This window comes from Podarcis gaigeae (assembly GCF_964106915.1).
Source record: "Podarcis gaigeae genome assembly, chromosome: 7".
Taxonomy (NCBI): Eukaryota; Metazoa; Chordata; class Lepidosauria; order Squamata; family Lacertidae; genus Podarcis; species Podarcis gaigeae.
The window spans coordinates 32541011-32564700 of NC_139683.1; the positions used below are offsets into that span (position 1 = coordinate 32541011).

At 40.3% G+C, this 23690-nt stretch overlaps 2 protein-coding genes across 4 annotated transcripts; one reads left to right on the plus strand and one right to left on the minus strand.

The window, feature by feature from the left end:
• Positions 1-1613: 1613 nt before the first annotated feature.
• Positions 1614-12903, minus strand: HAUS3 (HAUS augmin like complex subunit 3). Of its 3 annotated transcripts, none has more exons than XM_083747808.1 (5): positions 12515-12903; positions 4703-5684; positions 3704-4143; positions 2766-2988; positions 1614-1870 (listed from the first exon to the last, which is right to left on the minus strand). In XM_083747808.1, exons 2-5 carry the CDS (start codon positions 5618-5620, stop codon positions 1646-1648), a joined length of 1806 nt encoding a protein of 601 aa, XP_083603934.1. In that variant the 5' UTR covers positions 5621-5684; positions 12515-12903; the 3' UTR covers positions 1614-1645. The 3 variants fall into 3 exon arrangements, with proteins under 3 accessions (XP_083603934.1, XP_083603932.1, XP_083603933.1); XM_083747806.1 differs by lacking the exon at positions 12515-12903 and adding an exon at positions 7300-7936; XM_083747807.1 differs by lacking the exon at positions 12515-12903 and adding an exon at positions 6447-6537.
• ELOC (elongin C) lies at positions 8406-18628 on the plus strand. The gene is made up of 4 exons (XM_083748135.1): positions 8406-8564; positions 12982-13037; positions 15256-15399; positions 18194-18628. The coding sequence occupies exons 2-4, from the start codon at positions 13034-13036 to the stop codon at positions 18382-18384; spliced, it is 339 nt and encodes a 112-aa protein (XP_083604261.1). The 5' UTR covers positions 8406-8564; positions 12982-13033; the 3' UTR covers positions 18385-18628.
• Positions 18629-23690: the final 5062 nt, after the last annotated feature.

Here is a 23690-nt window from a genome sequence, read left to right on the forward strand (position 1 = left end):
ATTAGCCTCTGTCCCTCTTTCCTTCCCTCCTCCGAAGCCCTCTCATGCCTCGGCCTCCCAAAGGCTTGCACAGTTGTTTATTGCAGCAGCCCTGGCTACAAGCTCCCCTGGCAAATGCTACCTCTTGGGCTGGTTGCCAGGAGCTGAGGCAGCCTCAGAGTAAGCAAGCAAGTGGGCAAGGGAGCCCAACCAGCCAGTCTGCCAACCCTTGCTTTGGGAATGGACAGACAAGTCCCAGGCCCTTGTGGGGCAGTGTCAGGGGGCACCTCTCTTTGGGGTGGTGTGGGGCAGCTCAGAGACCAGGGGCGGCAGAAATGACTGACCAGAGGACTCCCAAGGAGAGGCTGAGGGAACACTCCACAAGGGAGGGTATTCAAGAAAGGGTGAGGGACACTCAGCTCTACAGCAAGGGGTGACATAACTGGGCTCCTGAGCCCCACAGGGGTGCCGCAGAAAGAATGTAGTTGGTCAAGGGAGCCGTGGATTCCAAAAAGATGAAAACTTTTGGACTTGATACCCCGCCTTTCACTCCCCTTAAGGAGTCTCAAAGCAGCTAACAATCTCCTTTCCCTTCCTCTCCCCCACAACAAACACTCTGTGAGGTGAGTGAGGCTGAGAGACTTCAGAGAAGTGTGACTAGCCCAAGGTGGTTTAGTGGTTTACTTAGAACACTAAATCATACTTCAATCACATTAACATTTACAGTCTAATTGAAAAAGCACTTAACTTGGAAGTAATATTAAACTCTATAGGGTTTATGGGAATTAAGTATTGAGATTAAAAGGCAACAATCCTTAATTGTGCATTAAGTACAGTATATTAACAGTGCTTCCTATTATTTCCACTCAGAAGTAAGTCCCACTGCATTTAGAGCTTACTTGCAGCTAAGTGTTGGACTATTAACTGCAGTGGGGTCTTTGTGTAAGGTATTCTACAGAACATCAGGGAAGTAAAGTCTGTGGTAGGTAATGTAAGCTATACAAGCATTAGGCATACTTGGAATGTTTTATATACATACAAGATGTGGTCTACATAGTAAGAGCAATGGTGCAATGATGAATTGTTAATTCTAGAAAGAAAGAGAAAAGGCCAATGGACCAATTTTCTGAGGAATGAACTATCTTCCAATTCTGAGTTGGTGCTTTTTGTCCATAAAACAAAATATTTTGCATAAAATAAAATATGATAAAATATGATAAACCTCCTCATACAAAACAGTATGATAAATATTGGAAGCCTTGTGGCAAGCTACTGTATGTTAATATGCAACTAAATCATACTCAGAGGAGACCCACTGAAATCAATGAACTATTCTAGCAGGTCTACTCTGAGAGTTATTTTGCTGGATATCAACCATAAGATTTCCCCCTCTGTTTGTTACATTGGTTGTTTCTTGATAGTTTTCAGTTAACTTAAAATAATTAGGCCTTGTCTTCTGAAGACATTTCTCATATTATTTTTGCCCTACATACTCAAACTATTTAAGATGCACAATTGCTTGATTCAGTAACTGAGTGCCTCACACACTTCGTGCTTACCTGATGTTGCAGGAAAAGCCTTTTTCTGAGTTTTCCTCCATCTGTTACATTTCAAAGTACAAGACACAAAAAACATTTCAAACAAACACATATCTAAAATTTAATCTTTAAGACAAGGCTTGAGTCTTAGCCTGCTGTTCCATTCTCTCCACAGCATTCTTCAAGCATTCTTCATCTTTGAAGAAGTACACCCACAGTTTTCTTTCCATCTGTTGTAATTTATCATTCTCCAAAACCTTCTTCTTAGCCTTTATATCAGCAAGAAAATCCACAATAAGAAGATTCAGTTTATTCAACAGAAATTCCTGCTGGTGAAACTGCTCAGCCAGTTCCTAAATATGGGGACAAATACAATAACAACAAGATCAGTTTATGTGTACTCTAAATACAAGTTGAAGTAGAAAACCACCACACTATCTTCTTGCAAATTTCAGCAGCTACTAGCCATACATTTTTGAAGTTTGCTCCTTTAAAAAGCCCAAATTTATGACCTAGATTAGGGATCTATGAATTTTGGCTCAGCTGTCACCAAGCTGTTAGTTGTGGTTGCCATAAACCCTTTTCTCCTGAGCCCCTTAAGCTCATGTAGAGAACTCACAGGGGTCAGTTCTTGTAGGTTCCAATTAGATTTCAAAGTCTGTGCAAGACTTGAGATGTTTTTGTCTTCTCGGAAGGCATCAACTCCTACAAAAAAATCAGCTTCTGGCTAGCTAGATGGTCAGAGCCAAAAGGCACATCCTGTGGCACCCATCAAAACATGGACAAGAGGGGAAAGCTTGATGATATGACAAGTTCCAGTGCTGGATGTAGTCAGAGAAAGGATCCTGGCATGGGTTGGAGCACAGACAGCACCTCTCTCCTGTGGTGGCTGAGTAGTTTGGAACTTAAGAGTGGAGGTGGAAGGTGCTGGGCCTGCTATCCTGCACTCCCTATTCCTACAGCCATGTGTCCACTTCTAGCTTAGGGAGAGGGTATATACCAGAGCTCGCTACCCTGAGCCTCAGCTGTTGGCAGTGAATATGGTCAAGCAGCAGAAAGGGCAGACCTGGGCTAGAGTGTTCATGCCAGTAGTTATTCAGAACTTCAGGAGGATTCACTTCTGTCTACCTTGTTTGTGGAGGCCCACTGCAAACAGCGTGCAGATTTGGTGTTCAATATGAAAATGATAAGTATTATCAAGCACACTATACAACTACAATCAGAACTGATCCTAATCTAGTTACTCACCAGGTTACTAAGACAGACCCTTTCTCCTCCACAGTACATAGAATTGCGAAGTGAGCCTAGATCAGCATCCATCTTTGACAGAAGAATTTGTTCTTGGCTAGATACTGCTAATTGATCAACCACTGACATTGTGTCTAGATGTAATTTTTCAGCCATCTGCTCAAGGCCTTCATATGTTCTGAACAACTGCTTTGAATTACTTCCTTCCAGAAGTTGACACAGCCTTGAAAACAAGAAATAAGATTTGCTGATGTACAAGGAAGCTTCCAAAAGCAGCCTGAATACACAATAAAGGGGGGGTCAATGCAATTATTTCAGTACAACTCATTTATAGAAACTGATTGTTCATTTAAATATGGCAGCACAATAGTAGCTTTTGTTTTCTCTCTGTAACTCTGTAAAATAGCTGCAGAAAATAACAAAATTATAAGACCAGAGTTGGTCCAATTCTCTCATATACAGCCCATTACACAGGAAATAATTGTTGCAAGTTTGGCTATACTAGAGTTGCACACATTCTTAATTCATATGAGAAACCACATAAGTTATCCCAACCCCAAAATAAGTTAAATCCAATGATTTAAATAGGCTTCTGCATGATGATTCTGTATAGGTTCAGTTAGCATGACTTCCTAATTTGATAATCAGCTTAAATACAAGTATCCAGGCCTAAAACCTCAATTTGGTTCATAAATGCTTAAGCTTGGGAGAAGGCATGCCTCCATACAACTAAGGCCAGGAACATTTATGTGTAGAAAGAATTAAGATCATCAGCAAAGGCTAACCCAATAAATTCAGATCACTATGCTGGCTCAGAGTGGTTAGCTTTTTGAAAAACCCACTGATTTCAATGGAACTTACTTCCACATTTAGGATTAGTTTTCCACAATAGACTTCAATTAATACATTCATAATTCTATCAATAATCAACTGCTTACCTCTGTGCAGTAGTATCTTTTGAATCAATAGTGTTTCTTGGTGTTTTATGATGGGATATTGATGGCTCTGACATTGTTTCTAGTACCTGCACCAAAGTATTACTGCTCTGTTTCAGATCTTGTACTATATTTTCTAGAAGACGGCTATTATCCCTAAGTTTTCTCAACTCAATTTCATAAGCCAACTGAAGAAGTTCAAAGGATGCCTTCTGTTTGATCAACTGATTACAAATTTGATCTTGTCTTGATATGTAGTAGTCCTGTCGAGCAATCTGTAAATCAAAGTCACCCCTCACCACAGGCATATTCAATAGCTCTGCATCCTCCTTTACTAGCAAAGGTAGAGTTTCATTGTTTATTTGAGCCAAGTGCTTTTTGAGTTTTGAAATGTCGCTGTTCAGGCTAGAAATTCTGGTTTCAACATTTTCTTTTCCAGGAGTCTGCAAGCAAACAAACAAACAGATCCTGTAAACTTCTACTGTCTCCTTTCTGTCACTAACAAGTTCCAAATTCAGATACTGAGCTTCTTTAATAAAGGAAGAACAAATTTTAATAAATAAAAGATTCAAAATGTTACTTTAGCAATTAGACAGATACACAAACAGAATACTTCTCTAGAAAATAATACTAATAAGGCTCAATACCTCAATAACTTTATAGCCATTAACAATAAACCTGTAATGCCATTTTAGTTACAGTCTCATTAATTAAAAACTGATTAAAGATATATATAAAATCCAGTTTAAGTTGTTTTTTTAAAAATAGCCTGGTGGTTAAAATTAAAATAGAATTTTAAAAAACTTAAAACCGATTCAACTTCACATTGACAGGGTAAAGTCCAATTGTCATGGCACTCACACACCAACCTCTTACAACAACACCTTTCTTTCCAGGGAACAGGAGCAATGGCTTTGTTGGCTACACCCCATACTCTTTATACAATATCTGTACAGTGACACAAAGTCTGGTTGTGAAATAATAATCATCTTCAATACATACCTTCTTTAAAGAACAAATATTATCCTCCGCCCACTGGAGACCCGATTTCATGCTTAGATTCTTAGCTTCTTGCTGAATCAGCTGATGCCGAGCACAAACATAAGCCATCTTCAATCTGGTTAGCTCTTGCCTATCCTCACATACATCATTGCTCTCATCAGAAGTAAAAGAATTCCTTATATCTACAAGCTGGAAATTTTCTTCATTAGAACTTTCAACCAACTCTGATATACCTTGGAAAAATTGTTTTTTTGTATACAAAGTAAGGGCTGCTGTACTTTGCTCTTCTTGACACAAGTATTTATCTAAGGCAAGCTGGGCTAAAATGACAGGTGCAGGATCCAATTCTTGTTGTCTGGATGCAACAGCAAAGAAAGAGGTCAACTTTCCAATTTTTTGAGTAAGAGACTGCAGCTCGTTGTTTATCTTTGTATTCATGGCATTGAGAATTCCCTGCGCCTCTTTCAGGGTTTTAGGTTTTTCCTCTCCTGTGTCTTTCAGCTTCAGGCACAGAAGGTTATTGGCTGAGGCCACTGTTTGAAGCTTGTTCCGACGACGGCTTTTTAGGTGTTTCCTTTTTTGAAGGGTCTGAAGCTCATCCTCTAATATTTTAAGGTTTTCTTCTTTGTCTTCATCACAACTGTTGGTTTTAAGTTCAAGAGACTTACATGTCTTCAGCGCTTCATCTAGAGCATCCTCTTCTAATAGTGGGTTTGTTGATTTAAGGAGCAGATTAAATGACTGCAGCTCTTCTTCAGATAAGGTATGACTCTCATTCAGTGTTGTACAAAACCATTCTAGAAATGACTTATCTTCCAGTGTTTCAAACAGCCAGTCAAAGTCTTCTCCATTAAGAGAATCTGCCTTTGGATAGCCAATCCTCTTTAGAGTTTCAACAAACTTGGGACCGCAGTCCATGATTTCAAGATCAGTCTTCAACCTTGGATATTTGTAGAGGCTTGTCAGTAGGCTTCAAAAATATCTGTAGCAAACGAAAGTATAGAGTGATAAACAGAAAATATACTTTTAAGTAAAGTTCTGCCAAAAAAAAGACAAACAGAACATACAAAAATACAGTAAACTATACATGTTTTTCACTTGCTAGATAGAATATATATAATTTTGCATGTTGATTACAAACTAGCCAACCCATAGTTGCCTGTCAACACTATGCAGAAAAATACTGTAGTAATTGCTTAATGATAATCTCAACTGTCTTGTAGGGCTGGCAGTAAAAAATAATGCTTTGCTGCATTAGCTTCCAGGCTAAGACAGCAAGAAGGCCCAGTTGAGTCCACTGCCATCACACAATGGCAGCAGTCTGCACAATATTCAGCAGATCCTGCATGCTCAGCCACTCCCTGCCCCAAATCACCCTGCTTTGGGGGATTCTGCTGGTTACCGCTGGTAGGAATGCTGCCAGAGAAATGTTGATGGAATGCTGTCCATCTCCTGTTTGGGTGGATGCACTGGGACATTCCTCACTCAGAGGTAAATCCAGCAGAGTAGAAGAACTTCCTACTAAGGAAGTCCCGGGGGGTAGCCGTATTAGACTTTTTCCTTTTCACCAACATATTTAATTGTGGCTGAAGCTTTTTAATTGTGGCTGAAGCTGTGTCAGACACCACCAGATCAAGTGTGGCATTGCCTAGTCAGCTCCTGGTGGCCTCAGAGGATTAACTTTTTCCGGATGTCAAATTCTCCAGGTGGTTGACTCCCGTTTCAACAAAGGCAGAATACTTACCAGTTACATGTGTTTGACAGCACACCCCATCACATTCAATGGCAGATCTCGATTAGCACCACATCCATGCACGTTTACTCCCAATGAAGTACCGTAAGCCCACAACTTACACTCTTTTAACTTGTACGTATTCATCTTTACACACTTGGCTAAAAAATAAATGGAAAGGGGGCAAGTGTCCAGCAAAAAAAAAAAAGAGAGAGAGAGACACACTCTGGCAATCCCACCCGCCATTGAACCCAATGTGATATGACAGTAAAAGATGTTGGCTTTAGGTGTGAACCCCAGAACATAGCCCCCACATTAGGGGTGGGCTTACTGCATGCAAAAGGAATGCAGCTCTGGACATGCTACTGCCACAACAGCGGTGCAGGCCTAGGCACGCAGACCTACTCGGAGGGAAGCCCCACTTTGTTCAATGGGGCTAACTCCAAAGTAAGTGTGCAGTGGGTTGTAGTCTAGCAAGGCAATCCTGTGCATGACTGTAAGTCTCTCAGGCTCCAAGGGGACTTGCCTCTCAAGTGTGTCTAGGATTGCACCTTTAACGATGCAACTCTGTACATATCCTCTCAAAAGTAACCCACCACTGGGTTCAATGGCAGCTTATGCGTGCACGGAACTGCAGCCTAAATCTGTCTAGTCTTTACGGGGCAGCGAGGCTCGCTTCCCTGTTGGATTGCATCCAACTAAGTTACACTCGGAGCAGATTCACTGAAATCAATGAACCCAAGTTATCATGGATCAATGGATCTACTCTGCATTGAACTGCCCTTTGTTTTTTGTTTTGCGCAAAAGAACCAAGACAGCTGGTGGCTCCTTCGCCCGCCAGCCCAACCCCCTCTGCTCGACTTACTTCCGAGTAAAGCTTGCAGAAGATCGGCCTCCCGATGAAGGGATTCCAGCTGCCGCAACGGTTTAGCGGGCGCCACTGGAGGAGGATTCAAACCTCCGCCTTCTCGCGGCGGCTGACATACTTCAAAGTCTCGCGAGAGCAGCTCAGCCCTTCCGGGTGGCGAAAGCGCGCGTCACTCAGCCTGCCGCTTCTGCCGTTCCGGAGACAGGGAGTTCCTGTATCGGTCTTTTACCTCCCGTGGGATTTGACTGATGGTTGGGCCTCTTCGGCGCGGCGAATTGCAGCCACTCCGATGTGTACGCATGCGCGGATGGCAATTTCTAGTGAAGCAGCCTCTTGCGAACTACGTTTCCCAGCATGCCACGGACACGCAGAGGCGATGCGGCTGGGGTTTTCCCGGGCCACTATTATACGAATTACGTAGACTGAAGGATGAGGAGCGCATGCCTGTTTCTGCAATAGCATAGTATTAAAATCCCGTGACATGGGTATACTGGGCTCATCAATGTAAAACTGAAGCCGCCCCCTTGTCATTTGCATAGACAGAAAGAACTTGCGCAACTAAGGAAATCCCACAGGAGAAATTACCGAGAACTGTGGCCCCGTGATCCCAAGGATGCAAATATCGAGTTTTCCCCCCAATAAAGCGATGGGATTTGTTTATATTGTGTATGCTTTATTTATAAACTTAAAGCGCTATAGCGACACTCCCATTGCCTGGAAATGGGATGTTCCTTTTACTTGTCTGGCATTTCTCTTTCCCACCTGCAGCGCAAAAGTAAATAAAAATTTAAAAAATGCCTAGATCAGCTTTCATAAAGGTAGCCGTGTTAGCCTGTTTGTGGCTTCTGGAACCTGAAACTACAGATACAAACGTTGGACTGCAACTCCCATCATTCCTGATCATTGAGAGTTCAGCAACATGTGGAGAGCTACAGATTGTTGTGATTGTTGTTGTTTAGTCGTGTCCGACTCTTCGTGACCCCAGATCACCCTGCCTCAAAGACTTAAAACCAATCTTTTTACGGTGCCTCTTTGTTATTGTCGAATCAGAGGGGAACTACAGGGGGCGCTACTTCAGCCTTTCTCTCCCCTCCCTCTCTCTATGGTTTTCCGTGCGCGTCCACTTCGGAGACCGGAAACCGGTGTCTGTGACCGAAAGGAAGTGGTTTGGGGCGGAGAGGGGGGGCGGTTGTCCCGGCTGGAACCGTGAGGGGCCTGAGAAGCTACTCGGCGAATATCTTTCGGGCGCTGGCAGGGCAGAGGTGAGCGGGGACGGGGGAGCGCCAGCGGGTGGGGCCGACCGGCAAACCCCTTCCTTCTCTTTCCGCGTGTTGTGACTGCAGTCGGGGACCCTTTTCCTCCCGTCCTGTTGACTTTGGGAAGAGGCCGGGTGAAAAGCAGATCCCGTTGCGGCCGAGGCGCCGCTGAGCCTGAGGGAACCGAACGCGTTCTCCGGGCGGCGCTTTTCTATCCTCTCTCAACTGCCCTGGTGCGCAGAGCTGCGCCGTCCTCGCCTCACTTCGTCCTCTCCCTTTTCTCCACCCCGACTCGCCCCCCGAAAACTCTTCCGTTTGCCTCAGACTCTTCCCCCGCCACCGCCGCCCCATATACGAAACAGACGGCCCACTTCTGTCGAAAGAGCCCAGAGCTCAGTCCCACCGCCTTGAGGAGGAACCCAAAGCTACATCCACATCACAGCCTCCATGCGGCCTGCGCTTTTTTCATTCCACATGATCTCGCGTCTGGATTTTCCTCTCACTGTCGCGCTTCTTTTTCCTCACCAGTTAAAACCCGAGTGTACCCAGATTTCAGTGTTGCTTGGCTTCTAACCCTTCTTTTCCTAAAACCGCCGGGTAGGGGGATCTTCACGTCCCAAGTCTCGGAAAGCAGTCTTTCAGTGTATAGTTTAGGCATGGAGTGAGTGACATGAAATCAGCCTTTATTTATGCAGTGAACCCCCCTGTTTTTTAGCCTCGGTTCCCAAGTGGCTCTTGCTGGTATTTTAAAACAGCTTATGCCACAAAACAACCTGAATTAAAATACAGAACTTGAGTTATTTCCACCCTGCCTAGCAAAACAAAGCAGTTTTTTCTTGTTGCTTTAAAAATCGGTTAATGGAGGGACCAGGTGAATAGGCCAATGTGTAACCACTAAAAAGGACCGGTGTCTGATATCCATCTTTATCGTTCAAGGTGGGGATTCAAGAGCCAGGCCCATGGCCTAGTAAATGAGAGGAGCTCACTTCATGACTTTAACTGTTCTGGTTCAAAGCTCCTCTGATGTAGCACCTGCTGCATGTATTCTGAAGGTCACAATATAAGTAGATCTTAATAATTTTCTTTCAGAAATTCCAGAACTTCCTCTTTTCATATGATTAATCTTAATGGTGTTTGTGTATTAGTGGGCATAATTTTCATTGCATTGCCATAAAAATAATTAATCACACAATTAGCCATATTCTAGTTCATTGTTTGTGGGTGAATTAATCGGCAAATCAAAACAAAACTTCTTTCAGATGCGCTTGAGAATACATTGAGTTAAAATTATTATTTTTTGTACCGCGTAGTGGGGACAGTTTTTACAGGAGACGTACATATAGGAGCATTCCTATACACAATAAACTGGTGAATGGTAAACCCAGTTTAAATTAAACCTGCATAAATTACACCAGATCCAATATTCATTCAGAAACGGCTACTGCTGGCTGAGCTGGCCTAAGCCTGACAGAGGGAGAATAAGCCTTTAAAATATTGCTTGAGGTAAAGTTCCCATTTTGCTAGCTTAACTTACAATGGGTTGTCAGGTCACATGAATAAGCCCAAATCCTCCCTCTCTGGTCCTCCCCCCCCCCCCCCCCGGAATACCCCATTCTCAGGGCTTATGCTATTTTAAGATCTGCAAGGGAAGCTCAGTTGCTGGGTTCCAGCTGGGAAGTGGAGATATGCCAGTGTAGCTCTGAATGACCCAAGGATGGGGGAGTTAAGGTGGCATAGCCTTACTGTCCTAGCAAAATCCAGGGTCAGTCGGAGATCTGCCTGATCATAATGCCACTCATCCTTGCAGATCTTGCTATGGGGTAGGATTGTTCCCATAATCTTCAGTGGCCCAAATATTATTTTCAGTTACAAATTTGATCAAATTCCAGTTCTTATTTAGTTTCTAAATTTCATTTCAGTTGATATTCATTATAGCATGTAGACAGAATATTAATCAGTCTGCTTGTATGCTGATTATTCAAAGAGACCTTCATATGCTTCCCTGCCCCATGATAAATTCAGCAGAGCTACTCTTAGAACATCTGCTGCCTAAGTGTTAAATAGCTGTTGGTATCCAGCAACCTTTTGAATAACTACAATATAAAGCTAGTACCAGCAGATCTGCTTGCAGTGCATTTGTTGGGTGGGGAATTGGTAGGCTGAATACAAGAATGTTAGCAGATACACAGTGTGGGAAAGTAGCAGATAACAGATTCTTATATCTGGAAAACTATGCAAAAAGCTTGGTGGATGTTATGCTACTTACAACATACAGATGGTTTATATTCTAAAGGTCAAAACTCCTCTTTCTGTTGTCTTTTATCACTGTCAACAAAATTAAATAAGGCATTGTCTTATATCTTTGATGCTCTTCCATAAAATAGTTGGCAGAACAATTAAATATCTTTTTAGAAATGTGGTAATGGGACCTTTTATAGAGCTGTGATAAATCATGGGGCACACCTAATCCTTTATAAAGTAGACAGGAAACAAAAGGGGCTTCTCATAAGTTTTTGGAATGACATGATATAGCAACCATTAATTACATCATCCATGAAAACTTGCAGGCTTGTGCTGGTTGTAAATAACCTTCCCTCTTCTGCTCTGTTATTTCTTCCCCAGCAATTGCATAAGCTGTCAGATATTATTCCTTTGCAATAATGGAAAGTTTTTTTTGTTTTTTCAAAACATGGGTGTAACCAAGTATGGTGTTGATCACTGGTGGGAGTGAAATCTGCAGTAGCCATTATGTTAGCTAAGAACTCCATTGAGACTGGGAAGAGATATTATAGGAGTGGTATGACTAGGCAGGAAAGTGGCCAAGACCCAAAGTTTCATTAATGTAGAAGGGTAGGTCATTCAGTTTTAAGTGTTTTTTTGATGGTGGTGTGTTCTCCCTTTGGCTGATTTGTGATATGAGATGGTAGTGAAACAGTTTTGTGTTTGTGTTGCATTTTTCTTCCCTGCACCCCCAATGCTGGGGGATCATCCATAATTTTTTTTTTGGGGGGGGAAGTTCCACTGTGTGAGCCAAAGTCCACTTGTGCAACAGTGATTTTTGTTGTTTTGATTAACTTGTATTCTTAAATAGTGAAGGAAGTGACAATAAAGGTGATTCCAGTCCCTATCTGTACCCATTGTGATTGTCCCTTCTTTCATTGTTTCTTCCCTTGCACCCTGAAATAGTGCTTACCGGCTCATAGGAAGTACGTATAACTTGTCTCAATGAAATAATGTTTATTGCTACTTCTCAGCAAAAATAAACCCCAAAGCACCTAAATAATATAATTTAATAAACCATTCAAAATGAAAACACATTTTACTGTTTGTGTGTTTGTTTGTTTGTTTCTTTGTTTCTTTGTTTCTTTGTTATAGTACTAAATTTGTATTATGAAAAAGTCCATCTGTCTATAGAAGCTAGGTAGAATAAAAGGCATCCACCTACCTACAAAAGCAAAGGATAAATCAGTCCTGTTGGACAATAGAAAACTTTTAATTACATTTCATATGTGTGGAAGTTTTCTGTGTTTAATGTTGTATTATGTTTTTACTATTTTTGCTGGGAGCCTCCCAGAGTGACTGGGGCAACCCAATCAGATGGGTAGTATATACATGCACACACATTATTATTATTATTATTATTATTATTATTATTATTATATTTGGAACTGGATCTCCCCAATGAACTTAAGGGAGTGGTTATTTTTGGGAGGGCCAGTGCCTTGAAAATTGACCTTGAGACTATATTGAGGACCAATATTTTGAGTTGAGCCTGGCAACTTGTATCCAGTGAAGACCCTTATATGCTCTCTTGGCTTTCGCCAACATCTGGGTAGCTTTATTCTGGGCCACTGGAAATTTCCTAACTCTTTTCAAGCAAAGCTCCACATAAATCATATCACAGTAATCTAGTCGTGAAGTTAAAAAGGTATGTATGAATAATTCAGATAACTTACCTATTTGGGGGTGAGAATCTGGTTCAAGCAGGACCTGAGGAAAAAGTAGCTCCAATAAGCCAAAAAAAATACTTTGGTAGAAAGCCATTGTTAGGCATGTATTCAGACAGTGCCCCAAACTTAACCTATCTAATTGGATCTGAGATCTGAATTGGAGTCTTGTGGCCAAAAAACACCCAGATGAGATTATGAGGTTATTCCTGGAAATTGTCATGGGATTGGTTAGTCAATAAGAAGTTTTGGGTGACCTTGATCTCATACTGGTTGGTATTGATTAATGAAAACACTGGTCTACATGTGATGTGGTAATGTGGCACAGTAAACATAGCTGAGTCATGTTTTTATTTAACTTTAATATCAGCTATAGAAAGGACTGCCGTTTATGACCTTTTACATTGCCACCAATCCACGTATTTTGCTTTTAGCAATGAACTTAAATGTATATGTACTTTTCTGTTTGTTTTCAGATATTATTGCAAAGGCTCTAGGAGCAAAGAACCAACCATCTGATAAGAAGAGATGGGTAAGTGTACTTTGGCAACATCCTTTGCTTTGTAAGCATATCATAAATGCCTAGTTTTATTTTCTCCATGTTTTGGTAAAATGTTTAATGACATCTTGAAAGCAACAATACAGGATAGCTCAGTTGGTAGATGAGACTCTTAATCTCAGTGTTGTGGGTTCAAGACCCACATTGAGCAAGGAGATTCCTGCATTGCAGGAGGTTGGACTAGATAACCCTTGTGGTCCCTTCAAACTCTACAATTCTGTAATTACTTGTGGTGCTTTTGTACATAACTCTTTTTTCTGGAATACCTCTTAGCACAGATCAGACCGAGATCTGCTTAGTGTTTGCAAAGTGGCTGCCTTATGTCCCTACAAACCGAGCCCAGGAAGTTCTACAGTATACTTGATAACTGGCTGGAATGAATGGGGCATATGGGGGCAAGGGAAGAAACAGAACAAGGCTGCAATCCTATAATCCCTTGGAATAAATGGCATTGCACTCATTAGGACTTAATTATAAGTAGACCTGTCCTGCATTGTGCTGTAAAGCTTATTTCTACTTGTTTAATGCATGAAATTGTATATGTATTTAATGCCTAGCTTCTATCAAGGAAGAGTTCCAAATGACATGTACTATACCAAAGAACAAAAGCCATTTGGTTGAAATAATGCACCAGCCACCTGCAACTGCTTTCTGTTAGTTTCTATCAACAATGCTGAGATGAAGGAAATATTTCCCTTGTTTCTAGGTGAAGTTGCAAATCTTGCATTTTCATATTGATATAATAGGAAATTAACAGAGTTTAAACATCAATGAGAAAAAACTTCAGTAGTTTCAAGGATTTCAGATTAGTAGATAAGCACCCATCCAATGTGAAAAGCTGCTGAGCAACTAAGGAGATAAAATCTAGAAGAAGAGCCCTGCTGGATCAGAAGAAAGACATAGTTAGTCTAGCATCCTGTTTCCCACAGTGACCAGCCAGATGTCTGTGGCAGTGGTAGGTAGCCTCTGGCCAGCCACATCCTTGTCTAGCCAACTAGGCCTGTTCCAGCAGATCCCACTCACTTCCTGGTCATCCCATGCCATTTTATGGAGCTTGAACATAAGGCCTTAAATTGCAGGCAGAGCTGTCTCTTTTGTCCAATCTCAGTGCTAAGATTGGAGATAAGCCCTCTGCCTGCTCTTTCAGAGTAAAAGGCAGCATTTCCATTAACCCCAGCACCAAAGTGGCGGTGGAGAAAAATACTCCCTTCTACTTTTATCTCTGAGCTTAGCACCATGGTGCTTCGTGCCAAGATCAGGTGATTAAACCCCTCTGCCGACTCTTTAGAGATCTTCCAGCGCTGGAGTGAAGAAGCCTGGAAATGCTGAAAATGTATTTATGTGTGCCTGCATGTCTGGTGTATGAATGTGTTTGTCTGCATGTATGTATGTGTGGGAGAGAAAGGAAGAGTGCTGTGTACATGCATGACTGTTGCATATGTGTTTCTGATAATGGAAGAATAGAAGTACATGCATTTTTCTTTTGGGTGTTTATTTTTTCCACATTGCCAACTCAGACCCCAACAGTGTAATATAAAGTTAGGATTTTTTGCCCCAAAGTCTACCACTTTACACCTAGTTGCATTGAATCACATTGACCTGGAAAAGGCTATAGCTTAGCGGCACTGCACTTTCTTTGCATGCAGAAGGTATTAGATTCAATCCCTGGTATCTCCAGGTAGGACTGGAAAAGCCTGTTGTCTGAAATCATAGAGAGCTGCTGCCAGTATGTGTCAATACTGAGCTAGATGCACCAATGGTCTTGCTTGGTATATTGTAGCTTCCTATATTTCTTCCATCCACTTCACTGATCACTCCTAACTCCAGGTCATTCATGAACAAGTTAAGTATCCCAACATAGATCCTTGCAGACATGTCTTGCATCCCTTCATTGTGAGAACTGTCTGTGAATTCCAACTCATTGCTTCCTGTTTTTTAAACAGGTGCTGATTTCACAAGAATATCTTTCCTCTTATCTCACTACTACTAAGTTTTCTCAGGAGTCTTTGATCAAAAAGTTATTGGAGCACTGTGACTGTGTTAGTGTTTCTAGTGTTCTTGCATTTCTTAATTTACTGTTCTTAATTTAACATATAATTAAACATTAAAATGAAATTTAATATTTTCTCATTTATTTATTCCTACGCTTTCTAACATACATTAATTGTAGAATAATAATTGTGTATTATAGATGGAGAAGAGAAGACATATGGGGGCTGTGAAGGCCCTGATGCTATGTATGTGAAATTGATATCCTCGGATGGCCATGAGTTCATAGTTAAAAGAGAGCATGCACTCACATCGGGAACAATAAAAGCTATGTTGAGTGGTCCAGGTAGGTTCAATAAAGCGTAGCTTACCCCAAAAAGGCATGCATTTGGATTTCATTGTGGTTTTCTGTTGCTTGTGATGTGGGCACTAGAATAAACCAATTTTTCAGCTTCTTAATTAAAGAAGCTCACTTTTCTTCTTTTTATTTCTATGCCTGTCAAAGGTAATGTGGCCAACAACTTCATGTACATGAAACAATAAACATATTTTGTAATCTAAGCCTTTATCTATACTGACCACTTGAAACACCCTTGTACACCACTGTGCTTGAGTACCAAAGGCTAGTATCTTTTTTCTTTTTCTTTTTCTTTTTCCCCCAATTCATAAAGAAGAGTGTATTTTATTTCAGACTTAAAACAAAACTATTACGGCATTCCAAACAGTGTTCCTCTTTACTTTCTTATTCTTATGTTCCTCTCTCTATCTCTGCTACAACCCCACACTCAAGGACAAAGTGCCCTAACTGTCTCTCTATTACCAACTGCCTTTCCCAACCAGCCAACCCACTCAAACCAACCAACTACCCACCCACAACTCCCAACAAACTAACTCCCAGAACTCCTCTCAGAACTCCTTTACTTGTTTATGTATGTATATAGATAGATATTTTTTAAAAACTCAAACCACATACAAAACTGTTTGATCAGGAGTGTAACTTTAAGAAGCTAACCCTCCTGAATCGAAACTTCTTAAGGGGGGAGGTATGTGACGTTACCATATATGAGAGAGTGCTGGAGGGGAAATAGTTAAATAGGTTGCACCGACAGGACCCGGGGGGTGGAGTCAGTGGGTCTATAAAGGCTAATATCTTTTTTCAGCTAAGATTTGAGTTTGTTTTCCTTATATAAGTCCTCTTTGCTTCTTTAAGTGGGTGATAAACCCAAGAGGTCTATAATAGTTGATTTGATCAATGACATATTTTGTAGAAAGAACAATAGACTCTGAATAATTCATTCGTTCTTGTTATTATGAATAACAATTATATAACAATGTACATGGTACTTTGCAGAGAATGAGAGGCATGAACTTTCTAGATATCAGTGAAAAGGGAAATGACAGGAAATCTCAACCTTTCATTAAAAAATAGACATAGTGGCTAACAATAAAACCCAGTTCATAATAATAGATAAGCTGCATCCCAAAAAAACATTGCCTCCCAAATTAGGCTTAATTACAATTGTATATGGGGACTAGTAAACTGCGCCAAAGTCTTCACAGAGAAAGTAAAGGAAGTATGAAGGAAAAATGAGAGATGTTTTGGGAAACTGTTCCAGACATAAGATAAGGTGAAATCATTTGATGGAATATGTCACAGGCAAGGATGTGTTGAGATACAACACTAGAAACATACATATTAAAACCATACTTATTGTCAAATTTTAGAATTATTTTTAAAGTACTTATATGATGGCTTCCTTAAATTAACTGGCATATATGGATATATTATGTTACCTTTTAAATTTGGTCTGGATTTTTAATATAAAGTTCTAAGAGGAAAAGGCAAAATAGATTAACATTTGCAATGCTCAATCCATGTCTTTTTCTATAAGTCCTGTGGTTTGAGAAAATTGTTGGTCCACAGGCCAAACTTGACCTGCCAGGGGTTCAAATTTGCTCTGTGAGGGTGTTTTCCCCAAACTGGTTTAGCTTAGCATTTTATCCAAACCCAGGCTTGTGGTTTGTCGCTTTTCAGAACAAACCTTGGCTACAGCTCATTGTTTGTTTGTTTGTTTGTTTGTTTGTTTGTTTGTTTGTTTGTTTGTTTGAATGTAATGCTAAGCCAAACCATCGCTTATCTCCGGATGGTGTGGGGAGGAGTGAAGCAGCCAAAATTTATCCACCAAGTACCCTCATTCTCTCATTCTTGCTTAGCGTTATGTCATCATCATTTTATTTGTATGCCACTTTTCCATAGTTAAAACCATGCTCAAGGCAGTTTACAACATAAAAAGATTTACATAATCACAAACATAACAAAACTAGTTATAAATACAAAACTAGTCATAAATAAATAAAAAACATCAAAAAGTACAGAACCAAACTGAAGCAGGGTCACTGATGTGGAAATTAAATATCAATTCTCAAAATGGAATAAGTAGAATCCATGACAGCCAACCTTCTCCTTAACCAACTTACTGCTTTCTTTTGGCGTAGTCCTCTGATAATTTTTATTTTAGATTGTATGTAAACAATGGCCGGGCTCCAAAGAACTAATTTAAGTGTACTTAAGGGTTCTCATTCACCTGAAGTGTGTGACTAGTTCATTTTTCTTTGAACAGCATTTACTTGTCATGTAGAAAACTCCTGTTAGAACTCGCCTGAGTTTTCAGAAGCTACTTTTTCTGTGACATGTTCATGTATGTGGGGTGGAGTTGGGTAAGAGGTTACCATTCAAGAAAAAAGAAGTCCAGTTGAGTGCCCCAAACTAACTGTCATTCTTTGTACTAGTGCTGAAAAGCGCACTGCCTGGTTAACTTGTTTTTACAGCTTCTGTTGTGTTCAAGATTTCACTCTGATCAGCCCACTAGTACTTTCTCACGTGAAAACTGTCATAAGAGCTGGTTTTGTAGGATAAATATTGTTAAAATATTCTTCTGAAGAAAATATTCATAAAATAAAAATATTGTTTCTTTAGCTGGTCAAAATCGAAGTAATTTTAAAGCATAAAGGAGATACAGCATTCTTAAAATGCTCAGGTTCAACTGGCCAAGAACTCTACCAAATCATACACAACGTTTTGTTGAAATGTTTACTTGCAGAAAGATCTGTGTGCTCATTTGTCTTTTTTATGTACACAGGACAATTTGCTGAAAATGAAACAAATGAAGTGAATTTCAGAGAGATTCCTTCCCACGTCCTATCCAAAGTATGCATGTATTTCACCTATAAGGTTCGCTACACTAACAGCTCTACAGAGATCCCTGAATTTCCAATTGCACCTGAAATTGCACTGGAACTGCTGATGGCCGCAAACTTCTTAGATTGTTAAAGTAAATTATAATAAAAATGTAAACCTTTTTTTCTCCCAATATTTAATGCACGTATTTTGGTTAGTAACTTTTTCATATGGCATGTTCTGTATGTTTGGTTAAGAAGTGTAATGGTCACTGCAGAGGCTATTGCTCACAGTGATTTTGCATAGGAATCATTCGTGATCTGATTTTGTTTTGCTGCTTACATAAGTAACGGACTTCTTACCAACTGACAAATAAACATGCTAATTTAGTGGACAACTTTGCCTTATCCTTTTTGTGATGACAGAACTCGATTTTTCATGCTCTTAACCCACTGAAATTAGAGAAGTGCTTTCTGAGAGCAGATCCCAGCTAAGGCTCCAATTCTATATCAACTTAGAGTATGCCCCATTGAGTACAATTGGACTTCTGACCAGGTTGCATTGCAGATTTTTTTTTTTTAGGTTTCTTTTTTGCTTTGTCTCTTATGTTATCTCAATTTTCACAGTGTTCTGATTAAATTGATTGCTCTCTGATGATAGTTCTTGCAATCATTATACAGTGGTGCTTCTGGTTATGAACTTAATTTGTTCCGGGGGTCCGTTCTTAACCTGAGGTACCGCTTTAGCTAATGAGGCCTCCTGCTGCCACCTCACAACTGGCGCACAATTTCTGTTCTCATCCTGAAGTAAAGTTCTTAACCTGAGGTACTGCTTCCGGGTTAGCAGAGTCTGTAACCCAAAGTGTTTGTAACCCGAGGTACCGCTATATAGTTATGCTTGTAGCAGGTGTTAATTGTGATGTTCTTGTGTTTTCATTTTCCTTGATTTTTTTCTTCTAATGTTGGTAATAATACCTATTACATTCATATAGTAGTCTGTTGTGGCTTTTTTCAATGTTGTAAGTCATGTTTTCTTCCAGTATGTTTTTAAATGCACTTGCTGATGCTGTAAAATGATGATTTACTACTGCAATGTCAAATGGGAAAAATGGGAAACTCTAATTCCATAACAGAAATTGTATTTCTTAATTAATTCGACTTCGGGTTCAACTAGATCCTCGGCAGTTACTTCTTAGTAATTGTGGTTAATAATTAACCACAGCATTGAACAGCATAAATGCAAGTTCGTCTTAAATAGCAAGTTATATCCTCCTCTCTAGAAAAATGTTAGGTCAGTCGGTTGATAGATGGAGCAAGTGCTCTTCGTCAGACAGTGCCTTTGTTCTGAAATACTGATACTTTCCAAAATATATATTTATTTCAAAAGATAATATATTGGTTAAACACAGTCGTCTCTAAGTGGTTATAGGAAACTCAATACAGTAGAATTAAAAATATGTTAAAAACTATAAAATCAGAATTCAGTTAAAAAGCCTGCTGGGTCTTCAGTCACTGCTGGAGGTTCAACAGGGAGGGGGGCCTGTCTGACCTCAACTTAAATGAGTTCTACCAAAATGGCTCCAAAATGCTGAACGCATGGTTCCTTGTGAATACAAGCTGTGCATCTGAGCAGTGAAGAACCATTCACAGTCACTCCCCCACAGTAATGAGGTCTTTATGCAACCCATAACTTTGGAACATTTTTTATATTTAGCATTTGTTGCAGAAGAGAGAATCAGTTTTGAATACACATAGACACTGAAAACATTTGCTTCACTGATGTGTGGATCCCATGAAATTAAATATAAATTAAAGCCCAGGGCTTCACAGATCTGTCTACAGATAAGGTCTATGTGTCAAATACTGATACTTGTTAGTTTTAATAGATGTACAAAAGTATAGTTACTCTTATCAGCAAGACAAAAATATCAAAAGTTGCCCTTTCCAGCTTTTGTAGCTTAAGATCAAATGCTGCCGACAAAAGGTGATCTAGACTATGATTGCTATCCAGAAGAAACGAAGTGAATGTAGATTTCATGAGAATTAGTGATTTTAATCTCTTATTGCTTATAGGTTAAATTGTGAAATTAATGTAATAATGAAACTTTTAAAGAGTGCATTAAGTGACTATTTTTATTAGTTCACCTGCCTTGGTTGCATGAGTAGTAAAATGATTTGTCGTAGATACTTGCCCCTGTGTAAATCTTGAATATTTTACTGATTTTATACTTTTGTTTCATATTGCATTAGCAAAATGCCTACCAAAATGGGTTGAGTTAGTGGGGAATAAAAATACAGACCTCTGTTTCCTCCATCTCACCCTGGAGTTGTATTCCTAGTGGTAGCAGTCTTTGGGCACCACTTTAGAGTAAACACAAGTGAACAGAGAGACAGTGCTCTTTAGGTTGTCATGCAGCTTGTACTTTCACTTGAACTGAGCTCAGAGTTACTTTGAGCTCAGTATGTTAGGGACTTTTCGGGGAAGTTGTATTCTTCCCCTTTTGGTTTGTTTGTGTGTCTGTAACAGAAGCAAGAATTTCCTCACCTGTCATTTCTTCTAGTCCTCAAGGACTGATTTCTTGAGACTGTAACTACTCACTCTTTGGAATTACTTTCCACACCTTGGCTTAGAGTTGCCAACATAGGAGCATCTTATGCGTGGAGTGAATGGAAATTTAGAGACAACTGCCGAATCGGAATCTAATGTATGCACAATATGGCCTAGGACCGGTCCTGCATTGCCACAAAGTCCCTAACTATATTTTCTAGGCAGGGGTGGGAAAGAGAAGGTCTTATTTCCTTCCCAGAAAGGCAGAGTGATGATTCTGTTCATCTGCTGTATTCATTTTCCAGGTGGGCATGTTTATTGGAAGTTTAGCATGAACAAGAGACAATATTGCTACATTCTCTTTTTAATATGTATATGCTTTCTTGTCTGCGGTTCGATTTTTAAAAACTGTTTTGCTTCTCTTTTCTTCCTTACTAGATGAGTAGAAAACTATAAATTATTCAGGCAGAAAATATACCTTATGGAAGGAATTTAGCTTCTTTCAAAATATACTCTATTCCCAACAGCTCTTAAGTTGGCACGCTTTGGTGATGTGAGAACTAGCACAATTCCATTGAGGTCTACAGTCATTGTTAGTGAGATATAGCCTCCTTGTACTGCAAACTACAGTTGCTATGCAACTGGCCCAACAAAGAGAGATGAATACTGTATATAATTTCCATAGGAGCAAGTAAGAGGTGAAACAGCTATGCTGTGAATTAGGTGGGATAAAATGATCCTGTTATTTGCATGAGCTATACAAATATCCATGTATTTATGAAAGTAGATTACATAACGTGGTAGAATACATTTTATCCGACACAAACGAAGCCTACATGTGTTAGGAAGCTTATCCCACTCTAAAACCATTTAACTTAAAGAGTTGTTACTACATAATGTACATCTGCACAATCTTAATCTCATACCCTTAAAATCCATGCATCCTTTACTGAACTGCAATGGAGATAAATTTTCCATTCTTGTTTTTCTTTATGAAACGTGGTCTTCTATCTATGACCTGTTTCTGTTGAAACAAACCCAGCATAGTGGCAGTCTTTGAGACTTACATTTAGCATGGTTGGTGCTAGATAAATTAAATCTACAGGTGAAGGGCAGGATACAAATTGAAACAAATAAATGCATAATTGGCACTTCAATCAATTTCATTAACATTTAAGATGAAGTATGCTTCTGAACTTGTGACATAGCATTACCAACCTTTGATCACAGTAGCATCCTTGAAGACTAAGCTAAATAGACAAATTTTGTCTAGTGCTTATGGTCTGCTATCTACAACAGTCATAGGAACCTTATATTTCCAGTGTGGCCTTTGAAACTGAGTTATTTACTTAAGAGTGCTGTAAAATCTTGAAGGCAAAGTTGAACGGACCATGTGAGTTGTACTTGAGGGCTGAAATCACACACACAAAAGTCCATAACTTTAGGACTATATACAAGTTGGATGTTGGATGTCCTTCTGTTGGTTCATTCTTTAATACACCATTAAACCATAGGGCTTGATCATGAAATCCCTAAAATATTTCCACATAAAAAACCCTGAAGTCTTAATGAATGCAACTGTTTAAGGACGTCTGCTACCATGGGTGTTTGCAATTCCAGTAGTTCCTTGAAATTCCAGATAGACCTAGGGTTGATTTTGCCCACCACAAAATCCATTAATGTTTTGAGGTGAGAGAGTATATGGTTACACCCCTACAAATGAAAGCACAAAGTTAATAGCTCCATGTAAAGAAGTTAGTGCCCTGTAACACACTGTAGCAAAAGGATCGTGTGGTCTGAAACAGAATCCCTGGTGCTATTCTCTGGACATGGCCCTGTAGGTTGGAGTGACCCACTATTACTCTCTTACCCCATACCCATCCCACAGATCTGGTCCAGGAGGATACGATAGTCATATGACAAGCTGTGGAGATATTCAGAAACTCTTCATACAGGCAATCCATCAGGACAACCAAAGTTAGTCCCTTCCCAAGACTACCTGAACCCAGACCGAAATGGATCCAGCTAATTCTTATTTTCCAATAATTCCTGCAATCTCCTGCAATCCATCCGCCAATACCCTGCCACCATGCCCAAGAAGTGCAGCTGGACTCTAATTGTAAACCAAAGCTGGACTCTAATTGTAAACCAAAGACTTCAGGGTGGGGTTCTTCAAAAGTGGACACACTGCCACCTGTTTAAGTGCAACAGGCTTACGAACACAGCCATTGTACCCTGGACCCACCTGGTCAATCCGCCAAACCGATTTCCCCCAGTCAGGATGCACTAGGATCAACTGAGCAAGAAGCTGACTGCATCATTGCAAGGGTCCTGTTCACATCAACAGACTGCATAAACTGAAACTGATCCCAGAAAGTATGGTAAGACACTGCATTGGGCACCTCAACTGGGATTGCAACTACAGCATCCAAGGAGCTGTGGGAATGAATGGCTTAAGTGCTGTGCACACAGTTCAGTGCATTCTATTGTTTCAGATGGCCACCCACCACTAGTTCAGCCAGCAGAACACCCAAAACAGCACTGCTGAGGAAACAGTGGAGGCTGTCAAGTAGTTCTTCACCACTGTCTGACAGGCAGAATTCTGTAGTGTTTCGTCAGCTTCAGAGAGTTTTCCACCACCTGTTCTCCAGCCTGCATTACTATTCATAGCTCCTCAGTAAACCAAAGCATAGTGCAGGTTCTGCAGCACCAAAGAGGACTTTCTTCATCTTGCCATCCCACAGTGACACCAAGGCCTCAACAGGATCACAGTGCCCTGGGAAATCCCCCATAGCATTCAGGAATCTACCAGATTCCATTAGTCTCCAGAGGCGGACCATCAAAATCAGTACCCAACTCTGGTAGAACAGGACCGCTGGCAAAAGTCCAAACATCACCAGGAAGTGGTCTCC